Source organism: Centruroides sculpturatus, unplaced genomic scaffold, assembly GCF_000671375.1.
Source record: "Centruroides sculpturatus isolate CEXI.00-Female unplaced genomic scaffold, Cexi_2.0 scaffold91, whole genome shotgun sequence".
NCBI lineage: Eukaryota > Metazoa > Arthropoda > Arachnida > Scorpiones > Buthidae > Centruroides > Centruroides sculpturatus.
This window is the reverse complement of record NW_019384299.1, coordinates 1004198-1023098: the sequence shown is the minus strand read 5'-3', so window position 1 is coordinate 1023098 and position 18901 is coordinate 1004198. Positions and strand designations below refer to the sequence as shown.

The following is an 18901-nucleotide window of genomic DNA, read 5'->3' as shown; positions in this document are numbered from 1 at the left end:
ATTTATATTAATTAATATTAAATTTAAATAAATTATAAATCTACTTTTTTTTTTAATAGAATAAAATAAAAGAGTTTTAATTTTACAACAATTTTTAAATGAAAAGTTTAAAAAAATAATAAAAAATAAATAAGAGAATTTTAAATTTGTAAGTTTAAAATGAAATACAATAATCAAATATAATAAGTCAAAATTAAGAACTCTTCACCACTTAATAAAAGTAATATTATGAATACATTAGAAGTACTAGTAATAATAGTTTTATTAAGTAATGAACGGCTCTTAATGTCGAATTATAATTCAGTTTGTAGTTAATTTAACTGAAGTAACTGAAATTTAATATGATTTTATTCGGGCAACAATAGCCGAATTAACGTTAGGCAAAATAAGCATAAGGGGCGTTAAGGAAAGGGGGTACCGCAGGCATATTTTGTTGCCCAATTTACCATTGATTGTATGGTGCATTCATTTATTGCGGGGATCCCTTTCTGTAGACTATGCTTTAACTGCAAATGGTGTGGCTGAACCACAGTCCCAACAATAAATGAAAAAACTTAAAGTATTTTGCTGGTATTATTCATTTTATGTTTTATTATTATTTATATTTCCAATTACATGTACAGTATATGGGGTATCAAAACCTTTTAAGTGCNTGATCCTTTATTTTATAAACATAAATATATATACATTATATACATAGGCTTACTAGCTTGATTTAGTACATAATTATTACCTTTAACATAGTTTTAACGCCTTACTTAAATAATTTTTCAGGTTTTAAAATGTTAAACTGAAATTTAAAATGCCAAATTGTTATTTAAAATATACTTTTAAATCAATTAACTGGGAAGAAAAATTGTTTCTTCAATGCTCTATGATGCATTCTACTTTAAATACCCAACACAAACTATGGGCATAATTATAACATTTAAATCAATTATTTTTTTCCATTGTATTTTTAATTTAGTTATAAACACGTTTAACTCTATGTACATATTATATAAGTACAATTAACTACTTGAATATTCAGAAAAATTATTGCCTGACTGCTATACAATTTATGATTTGTTCCAGTTATAGTGATTCAGATAGAAGTTATGCATAGAATTAGTTCACTTAGATCAGTTTTTTTCTCTGTGTTCTTCTATTTTATTAGTGTTTCGAGTTTCAGAATTCTTAATTTAGTTAAGAAACTTGGCCATAAACTTAGTTATTTAAAATTCTTACATGATGCTTTATTTTGAGGTTATGTCTTTTGAAATGGCTTGAACTGCTACAGATAGGATTTAGTTGCATAATTAGATCTTCAAAAATTCATTTTCTCCTTTAATTTTAATTGTTTAAGCATGCGTAATGTCAAATACAATTTAATTATAATTAAAATTACGGGGGAAGGAAATCATTTATATTTAAATATGCAAGAAAATTTCTAGTTTAACTAGTTTGCAAACATGTATTTAGTTCTAGTTCAATGAGTTTCGAATGCAATACGCTTGGAAATCAGATCATTTTTAATTCTATTATAATTAAAGTTTATCTTTCAAAATGCAGGAGCTTAATTGCGTTCAAAAATTCAATTTTATTTAATTTTATCTATTGGCAATGTTAACAACAATGTTATTAATTAGGTTTATAGAAAAATATGTATTCCGTTATACTTAATTTTGAAGAAGCTTATGATTTCTATTTATATTTAGGGGAAAAAAATAATAAGAAGTTCAAGTGATTATTTTTAACTGTAATTTAATTCCTGTGTAGCTCTAAATAAATGGTTATTGCATAAAGTGAATCGCAAACTATATCTTAAATAAATATTTAATGACAAAGAATGGAATGAATTGTTTCGTTTTCTGGCTGAAATTGTTTAAAAAAATAATAATAATAAAATAAAATAAAAATGATATTTTAAATTTAAAATAACGATGTTTCCTTGTAATTAAAATTTAAATATCAATTTCAGTTGTTTTAATTAAAATTATAAAAAGATCGGTTACCGTTAAGGACAATTTACAATTGTTGATTATAGTTTATTACGATTAATATCTTCAATTACTCTGATATTTAATTGTAATTATAATTAAAACTATTGATTATAATTAAAATTTTCAAATATAATTTAATTACAATTAAAATATTCAAATATAATTTAATTACAATTAAAATATTCAAATATAATTTAATTACAATTAAAATATTCAAATATAATTTAATTACAATTAAAATATTCAAATATAATTTAATTACAATTAAAATTCTCGATTAAAACTGCATTTGGTGTAAAGTTTACAGGCATAGTTAAAGCGCGATTAAAGGAAAAGAAAGTGTCAATTTAAATTAGATATTTAAAATATTTTCTTTACTGTAATTAAGTTTAATCGTAAATATGAGGAGGAAAATACGTTTTAAACAATAAAATATGTAATAATGTAAAGGAAAATTATATCCAGAAATAAACTTTTGATGGGATTTCAACATACTTTTTTGTTGAATGATCAACATACTTTTGTAGTTACAATGAGCTTAAAACAAATGAAAATTTAAATTTAAAAATTTGAAATTTAAGTTTTTTTCTAATTGCAGTTAAAATTGAAATTGAAATTCAACTCGATTTCAATTTTAACTGTAATTAGAAAATATTAATTTCACTTTACAATTGAAATAGATCGTTATATTTTTCAAAAATACATTTAAACTGTTTTTACTAGCTTTTTTTACATATAAAATATTCAATTATACGTACTATAAAACCTATCTAAAACGAAAACCTGTCTAAACCGGAAAAACTATTGGAAACACAGCGATTTTCTGTATTAAAAAACCTGCCAAAATGGAAAAATATTCGGTATAGTGCGAGTCCGGTTTACACAGGTTTTACTGTATACATAGACAGGCAAACCTCCGAAGAACGGTCACTGGCAGGAACATAGAAAATGGACGCTATTTGGAGGTTATTTTGTATGCTGTTTTCCAAAAAAAACAAGTTCCTGAAAATGGCCGCTGTTGGCAGGTTTGACTGTGTATATATATATGTATGTGTGCGTGTATTTCTTTTTTATTTATTATAAATACAAATTTCCAAATAAAAGATCTAAATATTTGAATTATTCTTTATTTTTTCTTCAATGGCGTCAACATCAAAAAGGGTGTACTTTGTCGAAAATTGGTACTGTTACAGAATTCCACATACACACGTGGATCGAAAGGAGCAGCCATTGTATAGTAAGAAACATACAGCATAAAAGTATCGTTACGTCGATAAATTGAAGTGTGGAAAATCAAGGACACACAGTTAACATCACTACATCAAGAAAGATGGCGAGTTATTCACCAGGTTAGTTAATTTTACTTAATTAAACTAAATAAATAAATAAATAAAAGCCTTACTTAATTAAATTTTGCGTACGTAAATACCTGAAAAGTTAACTTTGAAACACCCAACCTGTTACGCTCTTGTCACAAGTTACCTGTTTATACTGCAAATATGTTTAATTTTAAAGGGTTTTAATTATGTTTTATTCTCTGTTTAATTATGATTAATTTTAATTAATTTAATTTCTGCGTTTAAATTTATCTCCCATCTGTTCGATGTTTTTATCGAATGAAGTGAGACTTCCAGGAAACTTTGTTTTTTTTTTTTTTTTAATGTTTATGTGATGCAGCGATAAAAATCCTATTCTCTGTTAACTCGTGCTGTACACTTTTATTATTATTATTTTAACCTAATTTAATGTGTTTTTCTTCTTTCCTGAATTGGAAAATCTTACAAAAAAAAAAAGAAAAATATATATAAAAATATTCAAAAAATTCAAAATTTTTATAGAAAATATTCTTTTGAAATTTCGATTGGGTTTACCAGGATTTGTAAATGCTATTACTGTTGTTTTCAGTTAGTTTTTTCCAGTGTTTCATCGCCATCTAGTGCTTGTTTATGACTTTAATGCAAGTGGGAGATTTAAAAATTTTATTTGACTTCTTTCCACTTCAAGGTCTTTCAAGCTATATCCAGTAACATGACGTGAAAGTGAAAATATGATGAAAAAATATCTATATTTAGTTATTTTTATTCCCTTGATCCTTTATTTTATAAACATAAATATATATACATTATATACATAGGCTTACTAGCTTGATTTAGTACATAATTATTACCTTTAACATAGTTTTAACGCCTTACTTAAATAATTTTTCAGGTTTTAAAATGTTAAACTGAAATTTAAAATGCCAAATTGTTATTTAAAATATACTTTTAAATCAATTAACTGGGAAGAAAAATTGTTTCTTCAATGCTCTATGATGCATTCTACTTTAAATACCCAACACAAACTATGGGCATAATTATAACATTTAAATCAATTATTTTTTTCCATTGTATTTTTAATTTAGTTATAAACACGTTTAACTCTATGTACATATTATATAAGTACAATTAACTACTTGAATATTCAGAAAAATTATTGCCTGACTGCTATACAATTTATGATTTGTTCCAGTTATAGTGATTCAGATAGAAGTTATGCATAGAATTAGTTCACTTAGATCAGTTTTTTTCTCTGTATTCTTCTATTTTATTAGTGTTTCGAGTTTCAGAATTCTTAATTTAGTTAAGAAACTTGGCCATAAACTTAGTTATTTAAAATTCTTACATGATGCTTTATTTTGAGGTTATGTCTTTTGAAATGGCTTGAACTGCTACAGATAGGATTTAGTTGCATAATTAGATCTTCAAAAATTCATTTTCTCCTTTAATTTTAATTGTTTAAGCATGCGTAATGTCAAATACAATTTAATTATAATTAAAATTACGGGGGAAGGAAATCATTTATATTTAAATATGCAAGAAAATTTCTAGTTTAACTAGTTTGCAAACATGTATTTAGTTCTAGTTCAATGAGTTTCGAATGCAATACGCTTGGAAATCAGATCATTTTTAATTCTATTATAATTAAAGTTTATCTTTCAAAATGCAGGAGCTTAATTGCGTTCAAAAATTCAATTTTATTTAATTTTATCTATTGGCAATGTTAACAACAATGTTATTAATTAGGTTTATAGAAAAATATGTATTCCGTTATACTTAATTTTGAAGAAGCTTATGATTTCTATTTATATTTAGGGGAAAAAAATAATAAGAAGTTCAAGTGATTATTTTTAACTGTAATTTAATTCCTGTGTAGCTCTAAATAAATGGTTATTGCATAAAGTGAATCGCAAACTATATCTTAAATAAATATTTAATGACAAAGAATGGAATGAATTGTTTCGTTTTCTGGCTGAAATTGTTTAAAAAAATAATAATAATAAAATAAAATAAAAATGATATTTTAAATTTAAAATAACGATGTTTTCTTGTAATTAAAATTTAAATATCAATTTCAGTTGTTTTAATTAAAATTATAAAAAGATCGGTTACCGTTAAGGACAATTTACAATTGTTGATTATAGTTTATTACGATTAATATCTTCAATTACTCTGATATTTAATTGTAATTATAATTAAAACTATTGATTATAATTAAAATTTTCAAATATAATTTAATTACAATTAAAATATTCAAATATAATTTAATTACAATTAAAATATTCAAATATAATTTAATTACAATTAAAATATTCAAATATAATTTAATTACAATTAAAATTCTCGATTAAAACTGCATTTGGTGTAAAGTTTACAGGCATAGTTAAAGCGCGATTAAAGGAAAAGAAAGTGTCAATTTAAATTAGATATTTAAAATATTTTCTTTACTGTAATTAAGTTTAATCGTAAATATGAGGAGGAAAATACGTTTTAAACAATAAAATATGTAATAATGTAAAGGAAAATTATATCCAGAAATAAACTTTTGATGGGATTTCAACATACTTTTTTGTTGAATGATCAACATACTTTTGTAGTTACAATGAGCTTAAAACAAATGAAAATTTAAATTTAAAAATTTGAAATTTAAGTTTTTTTCTAATTGCAGTTAAAATTGAAATTGAAATTCAACTCGATTTCAATTTTAACTGTAATTAGAAAATATTAATTTCACTTTACAATTGAAATAGATCGTTATATTTTTCAAAAATACATTTAAACTGTTTTTACTAGCTTTTTTTACATATAAAATATTCAATTATACGTACTATAAAACCTATCTAAAACGAAAACCTGTCTAAACCGGAAAAACTATTGGAAACACAGCGATTTTCTGTATTAAAAAACCTGCCAAAATGGAAAAATATTCGGTATAGTGCGAGTCCGGTTTACACAGGTTTTACTGTATACATAGACAGGCAAACCTCCGAAGAACGGTCACTGGCAGGAACATAGAAAATGGACGCTATTTGGAGGTTATTTTGTATGCTGTTTTCCAAAAAAAACAAGTTCCTGAAAATGGCCGCTGTTGGCAGGTTTGACTGTGTATATATATATGTATGTGTGCGTGTATTTCTTTTTTAATTTATTATAAATACAAATTTCCAAATAAAAGATCTAAATATTTGAATTATTCTTTATTTTTTCTTCAATGGCGTCAACATCAAAAAGGGTGTACGTTCGAATGACGAGCCGCATTTAAAAATTAGGTCAACGTTCTGCGATCTTTATCAGGGAATCGTACAGAAATATAGTTTACACTTTCTTCTCTTATCTCTCCAAGAGATACTGCTGAGTGATTTTTTTAATGATAAGGAGTTCAAAACATGTGCTGAACTTCCTTAAATTTCACTATCAACATTATTCTTCTTCCGGGTATACATAGTTCACTTTGTAAGGAATTATAATAATTTCTGTATGCTGTTAAATGTTCTACATTCCGAATATGATGGAAGATATAGGAAAATGTATTTGTTATATTTTAACCTTAAAAATGTAGTAAAGTCAATGCTACAGCGCTTATTGTCTACGGCAATCTTACAATCGTGCTTAATTCAAATTAAAATCTTTAATTATAATTAACTGTAACTGAAATCNATGTTACAAAAAAAAAAAGAAAAATATATATAAAAATATTCAAAAAATTCAAAATTTTTATAGAAAATATTCTTTTGAAATTTCGATTGGGTTTACCAGGATTTGTAAATGCTATTACTGTTGTTTTCAGTTAGTTTTTTCCAGTGTTTCATCGCCATCTAGTGCTTGTTTATGACTTTAATGCAAGTGGGAGACTTAAAAATTTTATTTGACTTCTTTCCACTTCAAGGTCTTTCAAGCTATATCCAGTAACATGACGTGAAAGTGAAAATATGATGAAAAAATATCTATATTTAGTTATTTTTATTCCCTTGATCCTTTATTTTATAAACATAAATATATATACATTATATACATAGGCTTACTAGCTTGATTTAGTACATAATTATTACCTTTAACATAGTTTTAACGCCTTACTTAAATAATTTTTCAGGTTTTAAAATGTTAAACTGAAATTTAAAATGCCAAATTGTTATTTAAAATATACTTTTAAATCAATTAACTGGGAAGAAAAATTGTTTCTTCAATGCTCTATGATGCATTCTACTTTAAATACCCAACACAAACTATGGGCATAATTATAACATTTAAATCAATTATTTTTTTCCATTGTATTTTTAATTTAGTTATAAACACGTTTAACTCTATGTACATATTATATAAGTACAATTAACTACTTGAATATTCAGAAAAATTATTGCCTGACTGCTATACAATTTATGATTTGTTCCAGTTATAGTGATTCAGATAGAAGTTATGCATAGAATTAGTTCACTTAGATCAGTTTTTTTCTCTGTGTTCTTCTATTTTATTAGTGTTTCGAGTTTCAGAATTCTTAATTTAGTTAAGAAACTTGGCCATAAACTTAGTTATTTAAAATTCTTACATGATGCTTTATTTTGAGGTTATGTCTTTTGAAATGGCTTGAACTGCTACAGATAGGATTTAGTTGCATAATTAGATCTTCAAAAATTCATTTTCTCCTTTAATTTTAATTGTTTAAGCATGCGTAATGTCAAATACAATTTAATTATAATTAAAATTACGGGGGAAGGAAATCATTTATATTTAAATATGCAAGAAAATTTCTAGTTTAACTAGTTTGCAAACATGTATTTAGTTCTAGTTCAATGAGTTTCGAATGCAATACGCTTGGAAATCAGATCATTTTTAATTCTATTATAATTAAAGTTTATCTTTCAAAATGCAGGAGCTTAATTGCGTTCAAAAATTCAATTTTATTTAATTTTATCTATTGGCAATGTTAACAACAATGTTATTAATTAGGTTTATAGAAAAATATGTATTCCGTTATACTTAATTTTGAAGAAGCTTATGATTTCTATTTATATTTAGGGGAAAAAAATAATAAGAAGTTCAAGTGATTATTTTTAACTGTAATTTAATTCCTGTGTAGCTCTAAATAAATGGTTATTGCATAAAGTGAATCGCAAACTATATCTTAAATAAATATTTAATGACAAAGAATGGAATGAATTGTTTCGTTTTCTGGCTGAAATTGTTTAAAAAAATAATAATAATAAAATAAAATAAAAATGATATTTTAAATTTAAAATAACGATGTTTTCTTGTAATTAAAATTTAAATATCAATTTCAGTTGTTTTAATTAAAATTATAAAAAGATCGGTTACCGTTAAGGACAATTTACAATTGTTGATTATAGTTTATTACGATTAATATCTTCAATTACTCTGATATTTAATTGTAATTATAATTAAAACTATTGATTATAATTAAAATTTTCAAATATAATTTAATTACAATTAAAATATTCAAATATAATTTAATTACAATTAAAATATTCAAATATAATTTAATTACAATTAAAATATTCAAATATAATTTAATTACAATTAAAATATTCAAATATAATTTAATTACAATTAAAATATTCAAATATAATTTAATTACAATTAAAATATTCAAATATAATTTAATTACAATTAAAATATTCAAATATAATTTAATTACAATTAAAATATTCAAATATAATTTAATTACAATTAAAATATTCAAATATAATTTAATTACAATTAAAATATTCAAATATAATTTAATTACAATTAAAATTCTCGATTAAAACTGCATTTGGTGTAAAGTTTACAGGCATAGTTAAAGCGCGATTAAAGGAAAAGAAAGTGTCAATTTAAATTAGATATTTAAAATATTTTCTTTACTGTAATTAAGTTTAATCGTAAATATGAGGAGGAAAATACGTTTTAAACAATAAAATATGTAATAATGTAAAGGAAAATTATATCCAGAAATAAACTTTTGATGGGATTTCAACATACTTTTTTGTTGAATGATCAACATACTTTTGTAGTTACAATGAGCTTAAAACAAATGAAAATTTAAATTTAAAAATTTGAAATTTAAGTTTTTTTCTAATTGCAGTTAAAATTGAAATTGAAATTCAACTCGATTTCAATTTTAACTGTAATTAGAAAATATTAATTTCACTTTACAATTGAAATAGATCGTTATATTTTTCAAAAATACATTTAAACTGTTTTTACTAGCTTTTTTTACATATAAAATATTCAATTATACGTACTATAAAACCTATCTAAAACGAAAACCTGTCTAAACCGGAAAAACTATTGGAAACACAGCGATTTTCTGTATTAAAAAACCTGCCAAAATGGAAAAATATTCGGTATAGTGCGAGTCCGGTTTACACAGGTTTTACTGTATACATAGACAGGCAAACCTCCGAAGAACGGTCACTGGCAGGAACATAGAAAATGGACGCTATTTGGAGGTTATTTTGTATGCTGTTTTCCAAAAAAAACAAGTTCCTGAAAATGGCCGCTGTTGGCAGGTTTGACTGTGTATATATATATGTATGTGTGCGTGTATTTCTTTTTTAATTTATTATAAATACAAATTTCCAAATAAAAGATCTAAATATTTGAATTATTCTTTATTTTTTCTTCAATGGCGTCAACATCAAAAAGGGTGTACGTTCGAATGACGAGCCGCATTTAAAAATTAGGTCAACGTTCTGCGATCTTTATCAGGGAATCGTACAGAAATATAGTTTACACTTTCTTCTCTTATCTCTCCAAGAGATACTGCTGAGTGATTTTTTTAATGATAAGGAGTTCAAAACATGTGCTGAACTTCCTTAAATTTCACTATCAACATTATTCTTCTTCCGGGTATACATAGTTCACTTTGTAAGGAATTATAATAATTTCTGTATGCTGTTAAATGTTCTACATTCCGAATATGATGGAAGATATAGGAAAATGTATTTGTTATATTTTAACCTTAAAAATGTAGTAAAGTCAATGCTACAGCGCTTATTGTCTACGGCAATCTTACAATCGTGCTTAATTCAAATTAAAATCTTTAATTATAATTAACTGTAACTGAAATCTTAATTGAAATTAAAATTTTAATTCCAATTAAGATTTCAGTTTATTATAAGTTTATTATAATTAAAAATTTTAATTGTAATTAATTACGACTGAAATTGATAAGCAGTCAGAATGTCGATTTAGTGAATTGCGTCGCGTCGCGTCGATACAACGCGACTTCTGACGCGTTGCTCGTTGATTTGCTTTAAATATAGCCGTATTAATTACAATAAAAAATTAATTAATTAATAATTAATTTTTATATTTAACTTTTGTTTAATGCTTTATTTACAGAGAAATCGATTTATATACAATTTTTTTAATATATTTGAAATTAATGACTGACTTAATTGAATTTAATGAAAGGATGTATCGCGTCGCATTGCGTTGGCGCACTTGACGTGACGCGACGCGATATTCTTTATTAGTAACACTATTTAACTTATTAAACATTTATTCTGTTACGTCAGTTTAATTAATCTTATATTTTATTTTATTTTTTACTTATTTATTTTTTTAATCGACTGTTTAACAGATTTTCTTAACCATATTTGACCATATTAATTTAATTTTAATGGAAATTTTCTCATGAGTTGAACATTTCATCATTTTTAATTGCATTTGTTAATTGTGTCCTAAATATTTATAATAAATGAACTATCTGGCAAACTCTAAATTGCAAATATTTAATATTCAGTATCATATTTATCTGACCTGTTTTAAATATTTATACTGTTATTATTACAATTAACCAATAGTTTCAATTGATTATTATTATTATTTATTTATTTTATGAATAAATGAGAGATTGTTTATAATGATTTACACTTTTACACTTTATTTTTTTACCCAATAAAAATATACAAATATTTTTTATTATTGGGTATACAGTAGAGCGTCGTTTATCCGAAAGTCGGTTATCCGAAACGTCGGTTATCCGAAAGAATTCCAATCGGCCTAAAGTATAATTTTTATTTGTTTTTATATTTTTCAATGTATTTATTTCGTTTGTAAAACATAGAGAAATCATTTTTAACGATACAATAGCCACGATTATTATTTTAAAAAGTTTACGTTAGGCTTAACATCGATGAAAATTCAACGCGAAGCGACACGCAACGGAGAAAAATTTTAATACGGGATAGGTTAATATATTTTTTCGTACATAATCGGTTATCCGAAAAATAAGTTATCCGAACAACCCCAGTCCCCAATTGATTCGGATAAACGACGCTCTACTGTATTTGTATCTTACTCCATGGGGCATCTTTCCCTAATTAAAGAAAGAGTAAGATCATTGATAAAATGTTATTTTAAGTTCGATTATTTATATAAGAAACTCGCTCAGAGGTTTTTATATTTATATAAATAATATATATTGAAAAAAAGTTATCTAAAAATCCAAGGTTATAATATTACATGAAAAAAATTTAGTTTTTCTTGATAACTTGAGTGTTGTTTTGGAAGACACTACGAACATTCTGCTTAATTTAATTAATTAATTTTAAAAATTAATTAAATTCTGTTCTTAATTGTAAATTATAAATATATTTTTAAAATAATAAATTAAAAAAGTCGAATTTTTAAAACGGCTTTCAGCAATTTTCAAAGTTCAAAGGTATCAAAGTTGTCACATCACTCTGTATGTATTATAGTATATAATACAGGGTTACAGTGACGTCGACAACTTTGATATTTTATTTCAAATTAACTTCAGAGTTTCTTTGAACAAAAAAAATGCTATCGAATGAAAGTTTAAGTGTCAAAGTTTTTAACAGTACGTCACAATATCTTTTAGTGTGGGCCCCACGTGTCAATGCCGTAATCAAATTCGCGTCACATTTACTCGGTTTATTTTCGCCGAGTGTACACTTGTACTGTACTACGCGTACTGAAATTTAACACGTGAATCAATATTTATAAAATTATTATTTTTTTTTATTTGTTAAAATTCTTTACTACGTTCTAATTATAAACCGGTCTGAGTAATCAACCAGTACTGTTGTTTTTTTACGTTGATTAAAAACCCGTTTGTGGTATGTCTGTTTGTCTATCAGTACTATATCTCTTCGTCTGTTGTAGAAATTCTTCATTGATTCGATTCGATCGAGTAAAGCGAGTAACCAACACGCTATAGGCTATATGTCTTCCATAATACTAGTTAGTGATTACGGGTGAGCTTGATTGCAATGGGATCAGCTAGCTTGTTTGACAGTTAGAGAACGATGCCTCTACTCATATTGGGTATGATAAGCTATGGGGTCGTTGTAGGTTAGCCGAGATGGTAAAAGTTTTGTTTGATGGAATACAACACGTGGGCAGCGTTATAGATTTGTGGGATCCCGGGGAAAATTTGGATTAGGGGGCTTCATGTACAGTGTTGACTTCAAACGTTTTTGTTAGGGAAATTTTGGGGAATTCCCCCCGGTTTCCTCGTTCGTTTTCTAACGCGACTTCTGCGCTGTGCCAGTGCACCCTGCGCCTGCACCAACCGGCAATCTAGGGATCCCTGATATAGCTTAATTGTAAATTTCGATATTCTTAATACACTAATAAGTTTATAAAAGATTGGTTTAGGCCCTCCTGTTGGCGGGTGCCCCAGAAAATTGCTCTTTTTGCGTGAACAGATAACGCGTCACTGCTTTCAAGAGGGTGCCTTCCAGGAGGACTTTCTATGGGAAACTGAGATTTACTTTAACTCTTTTCTCCATGTGGGGTATTAAGAGGCTTCTTTTTAGCAGGTTTGGCCAGACCCAAATGGTGCGGTCGGGTGTTGAGAGTCGGGGTCCGACATATCCGGACGGATCACACCCAAAAAATTCCTTAGAGTGGCAGTTTCTGCTCTGGAGGACCCGGGATCTACCCGTTCGGATTCGATCCCGGGTCCTCCAGAGCAGAAACTGCCACTCTAACCGCTCGGCCATCCAGCCATCTGGAAATGGTGGTGTTGACACGTGAAGAAAACCCGGAAAACCCCAAGTGGCCAGGCGCGAATCCACGACCAACTAACTACAAGTATTCAGGGGTTTTATCCACTCGGCCATTGTTGGGCACGTGATTATTTCCACATCGTCTTTTCTCAAAAATTAACAAATTTTAATACTTGATAACAGAGACAAAAATAAAAGAAACTCCACAAGAACTTCGCAATTTAATTATTTTTCAATGAAGGAAGCATAAATCACCGGGAACTTGATACATTTTATTGTTTAGACGTAGAATTTAATGAGAGAAAACATGTTTGTATAATTCAAATTGACGTCTCAATAAAGAAAGAACAATTATTCATTAAGAAAAGTCCATTGAAAAATTTGTTAAGTTCACTATGCATTCATTAAAACCTCTATATTTTATATTGTATTGAATATTTTGATATCGTCATTAAATTCGTCATTCATCATCATCATTTTCGGATTAGAACTTTAAACAATTCTTATTCATAAACATTATTTTGTTAGAAAATTATTGAAAAACTAAAATAAATATCGTTATACTATTAATAAATTTTGTGTAATTTTAGGATTGTCTCCTTCTCAATTTCCTCTCGACCTGGAGCTTTCAGGCCTCCTTGCTAGGCCCTTCAGGCCTAGCAAGATTCTCAAAAGATTAAAGATTTTCTTAATTGGATCTCATTGATGTCCAGATGATGGTCCTACTGCTCTGAGGGATCTGACAAATTTTCCTGAATGAATTGTCTCATATATTTTGGGCCCACATCTAACCATCTGCCTGCCCTAATTGTAGGTCTGCCGAATTCTTGAATGTCTTTTTTCTTCTCTGAGGGCACTAACAGGGCCTTTCAAATTATACCCATCGGTTAGGCCCAAAATGGGATCGACGAACGGACATATCCGGGCGGATCGCCCATGATAAATGCTTGGGATTCGCTCGGATTTAATTTCGGATTCCCCAGAGCGTCAGGCGATAAAGAATAAATTTGAATCGACTATTAAATAAAGCAAATAAAAATCTTGTAAATTAATGGCTTTATACATTTTTCTTAAAAGGAATGTTATTGCAGCAGAATGACAATTATGTTAAATGACTCGTCAACTTGAGAATTTCATAATAGCAATTTGTCAGTATTGTTTAAATAGTAATATTTAAACAATAGTTTTTTATATTTATTCTTTCCGCCCTCTGAACACTTTTAACCAAGCCCATTGTGGATTTTACCGGGTCCACAGTGGGACGGCTTGCGTCGTGAGGGTAGAGGAATCAATTTATATTTGAGGGCATTCACTAAAAGTGTCTATTGTAAGCCTGCTTCACATAACCGGGTATTTCTTTTAAAATACATTTAAACTATGTTCTCCCTATGGACACTAAGAGCGTTTTTCTCAAGTTTAATGTAGGTTCGGCAAGGTCCAAAATAGGATGGACGGGGGAGATATCCTGACGTATTCCTTCGAAAAATACATAGGATTTTTCGACCCGATCGGGTCCTCAGTGCGATAAACTGACACCTTAACTATTCGGGACAGCACATCTGTGGAAATTTCTGAGTTTACCCGTACCAGGGCCCGGGTCTTTCATAACAGCAAGTTAGTTCTTTACTGCCCTGGCCATCTGGCGTTTTATGGGCACAAAGAAGGGTTTATTTATGCTCATTACGAATTTAGCCAGACTTTCAATGGGATGGTTAGGTGATGTGGAATGAAATCAGGCATATTCCAGCAACTCATCAATAAAATTTCTCAGAATTCGATCCCGGCGGGTAGTAAGAAAAATGGAATGCTTACTACTCTGTTGTCTCATTGCGGGCTTAGCCTAATCCAAGATGGGCGCAGAAAATACCCTCTTAGTGTCCAAGATAACGTTAACGAACTAACACATGTATCATATATCGAATCAAAGAATGTGCTTATTGAGAAGCAATATATGGTTAAAATTTTTGCAGGAAATTACTGTTTCCTCTATTAGAACTTACGCAAAATATCATGAAAATTTAAAATCCCTATGAGGAATTTCGTTCACATAGTATTGAAGAGAGAACACCGAATTAATATACTGTATTTACAAATCTTCAAAGTGATTTTTTTTATCTTTCGCGATTGCATAATATTGCCCTTCCGTTACATCTAACTGTCATTAATTCACGTATCTGTTACGTGTTATTAAGGCCATGAAGTTATAATCGAACTTGCAACAACAAAAGCACGAGCATTTAATGAACTGTTTTTTTAAAATAATTTATATCTAAAATAACGAAATTCGGAGAAACAACAATAAAATTCCACACTAATATTTATTTCGAAATGAATTTGCGATCGAAATTTGACTATTATTTTACAGAACTTGCACGTTGCAATTGTCAGTCTGTCGTCATTTTTTTGAAATGAAAGAGTAAATATGATGTAATATCAACGTCACATTACCTTAATGTAAGAGTAAACCACTCTTATGTGACGTTGATAAATAAATAAATGTAAAAAAAAGCCTGCAGATTAAAAATAAATATATGCCATATGTTTAACTAAAATAAATAATTATCAAATTTTAATGGTATATTCATTGGCACGTTAACGAAGTTCCTGTAAATTTATGGTTTCATGTTCGAAGAAAGGTTTCTTTCTCTTCTGAATAATCAGGAAAGTTAAATTGATACTATAAAAAATTGCAGACAAAATAAATTGCAAAGGGAATTCTAAGAAAAGTTGCGTAATTTCGACTTTGATTAGAAGACACTACTCTATATAAATGTCATTCTCGAAACCGGTTTAACCTTATGAACCCTGTTGTAATCGTTATTATTATTTGGTTTTAAACCACAAGGACAGATATTTTCAGATGAAACAACTGTCTTCTTCATCTCTTGTTTTAAATAATTTAAGATTGCAATTTTAAAATATGAATTATTAAATGTTTCTTTGGTGTTTTGACATACTTAAACATTTATAATTATTATATTTAAACGTTTATAAGGATTTTCTTTGAAATGAAATGGCCTCCTTGGTACTAAGATGACAGGAATTGCAATAGCTATCATAATTAAAAGCTGAGGGCGGGTGCAATGGTGAACTTGCCCTTAACTTGGGTTGTAGGCCTCCAAGATGAGACCCATGACGGCCTACAGTCTTATGCTCTATACTTAAGACTTTTCGATGTTTAGCCACTAATAGGCCAGGCCTGTGATGGAAAAGCCGAGTGGTGAGGGTGGATGGACCCGACATGTTTGTGACATTTTTCTGTGGCTTTTTTTAATCTGTCCGGATTCGAACCCAGACTCCTCAAAGCTGTAGGCTACCACCCTAATCGTTGGGAAGTCCAGCCATAAAATTAATTAACTTATCTATTTATTCATTAGATCGATAATTTCACGAATATCAATTGAAGCATTTTATATTGTTTATTTTTCCAGCATTTTAAATCAATGAATAAAACAATAAAGTATTTTTATATTTCAGTTAATACAGAATTATCTAAACTTGGATCAAATCCTTCAGAAAAGAAATCCAACAGCAAAAGTCTCCTACCACAAAATAATGCAGAAAATAAAGGCGTTGAACTAAAACGTGAAATGGGTCTGATTAGTGCAGTGGGACTTATTGTTGGAGGAATGATTGGTAAGTCATTTTGATATTGTTATTTGATTTGACTTAATATAAGTTATAGAATCCACCAGTGGCCAAGCGGTCTTCGTACCCTGAACACTGGGAGTTCGATCGTGGGTTCGCGCCTCGCTCGGACGGGCTGGCCACGTGGAGTTTTCCGGGTTTTCTCCACGTCCGTAATGCCTAAATAGGGGGCCAGTTTCCCTTAAAAAAGACCTCCCGGAAGGCATCCCCCTAGGCAGATCGCCCAAGTGTTGTGTTGCCATAACTTAACAAACAACAACATAATATAAGTTATAAATAACATATGTGGCCGTAATAACTACTAAATTAGTCCATACATTATCGTAATTATCTACACTTTAATTACTAAACCGGTGCCCATGATGAGCGTAATTATCGTTAGCAATAATTACGCCAATTACAGATGAACCTGATCCATACTGAAGTCGACCAGAAAGGTGAGGAACGAGAAACGACGCCCGATCCACACTGCCATGAAGAATTTTGGAGATTGAATCGGATATGAACTCGTATCTTCAAGCATCAAGCTTTCATCTTAACACGCAACCATTCTGTATAACTGTATAATTAGAATGATTAAAATAATTCTTGTGGATTTCAAGCATATTTAAAAACCAAATTGTAAATGAAGATAAGGAGAAGAGAAATAGGTAACTAAATTAGGATGGGAACCATTCAATCAAATTTAAGTAATCACAGAAAAATCATAAATTTGTTATAGATTTACTATTAAAACAGTGGTGAAGATATGAACTGGAATTTATTTCGGATTCCACAGTATTATGATATGTTGCGATTTTCAGTGCAACTCTTTTCTCATAATGAGTTGCATAATTATGCTGAAAGTTATAATACAGCCCACAAATTAACGTGAAGTGTTTTGTAACTCTGACCATTCCCCCATTTGCTTTAGGCTATATTTAAGTGTAATGACAAGAGAAGATTGTATTTATGATGTGTATTTGGATTTGTGGTTTGGATGGTCGGATCTATTGCTCTATTCTTCTTCTATTTGTTCTGTTGTTCTAAATTATTCTATATCTTGTATATATATCTATAAATATGTTTATCTGTCAAGGGAGGATTTTATGGGAAATTGACCCATATTTAGGTATTACACACTGAAGAACTCCCGGTAAACTCTATTGGTCAGGTACGAACCCACGACCAATTACCAGTGTTCGTTGGTTTTTATACACTCGGACACTGATGAGCTTCAGAATGGAAAGAATTGTAACGAATAAAATGTTTTTTTCAATGTATTTTTTTTATATTTTTACTTTTTCGGCTGTAGTATTAATATACAATAGAGGTATATACAACAAGTATGGCAATCGGTCAAAAAATGATCCTTCAAGATTTTTACGTTTTTGGGGCTCAGGACACCTTGGAACGTCAAGAAATTAAAAAAAAAAAAAAAAAAAACATCGGTGGTAATTTCTGTATGTATGGATATTAGTTCTGTGTGGGGGGGCACGATTTTATTCATCCTGTTTGAAGCTTAATAACTCCTGTACTTTTTGTCAAAAATGTCTGAAATTTTGTAGAGAGGTTTGTTTATTAGGGGAATTGATGCTATTAAAGTTTGGTGATTATAGATCGAGGGAGTGGGGAGATAAAGGGGCCAGTGCGTATCTTAAGTAGGGTCGGACTTAATGACGATTTTACTCGTTATTAGCATTTACAATTTTTTTATAAAATCCAACACTACCCTCAAAATTAAGTTTTTTTGCCATTTTATAATAGTTAAACATATAAAAAGGTTTTTTTAAAATAAAATATGATAACAGATGGCGCCACCAAATTTTGCCTGGAAAGTTAAGCAACTCGTTATTGGATTTTTTTTTTTACTATTTATCGTTTCGTTGTAACTTCACAATTTTTATATAGAAATAATTGATATTTTATATCGTTTATAACGTATGATAAAATTTATTAAGTTTCATTGATCGATCCGAAATCCGATAATTTCTCTATTTTT

At 28.4% G+C, this 18901-nt stretch overlaps 1 protein-coding gene across 1 annotated transcript in view; it reads left to right on the top strand.

The window, feature by feature from the left end:
* Positions 1-3155: 3155 nt before the first annotated feature.
* Positions 3156-18901, top strand: part of LOC111635503 (b(0,+)-type amino acid transporter 1-like) — a 33786-nt gene continuing 18040 nt past the window's right edge. Inside the window, exons 1-2 of the mRNA XM_023380507.1 lie at positions 3156-3331; positions 16750-16908. Coding sequence (XP_023236275.1) covers positions 3313-3331; positions 16750-16908 — 178 coding nt within the window. The 5' untranslated portion in view covers positions 3156-3312. The remainder of the gene's footprint in view (positions 3332-16749; positions 16909-18901) is intronic.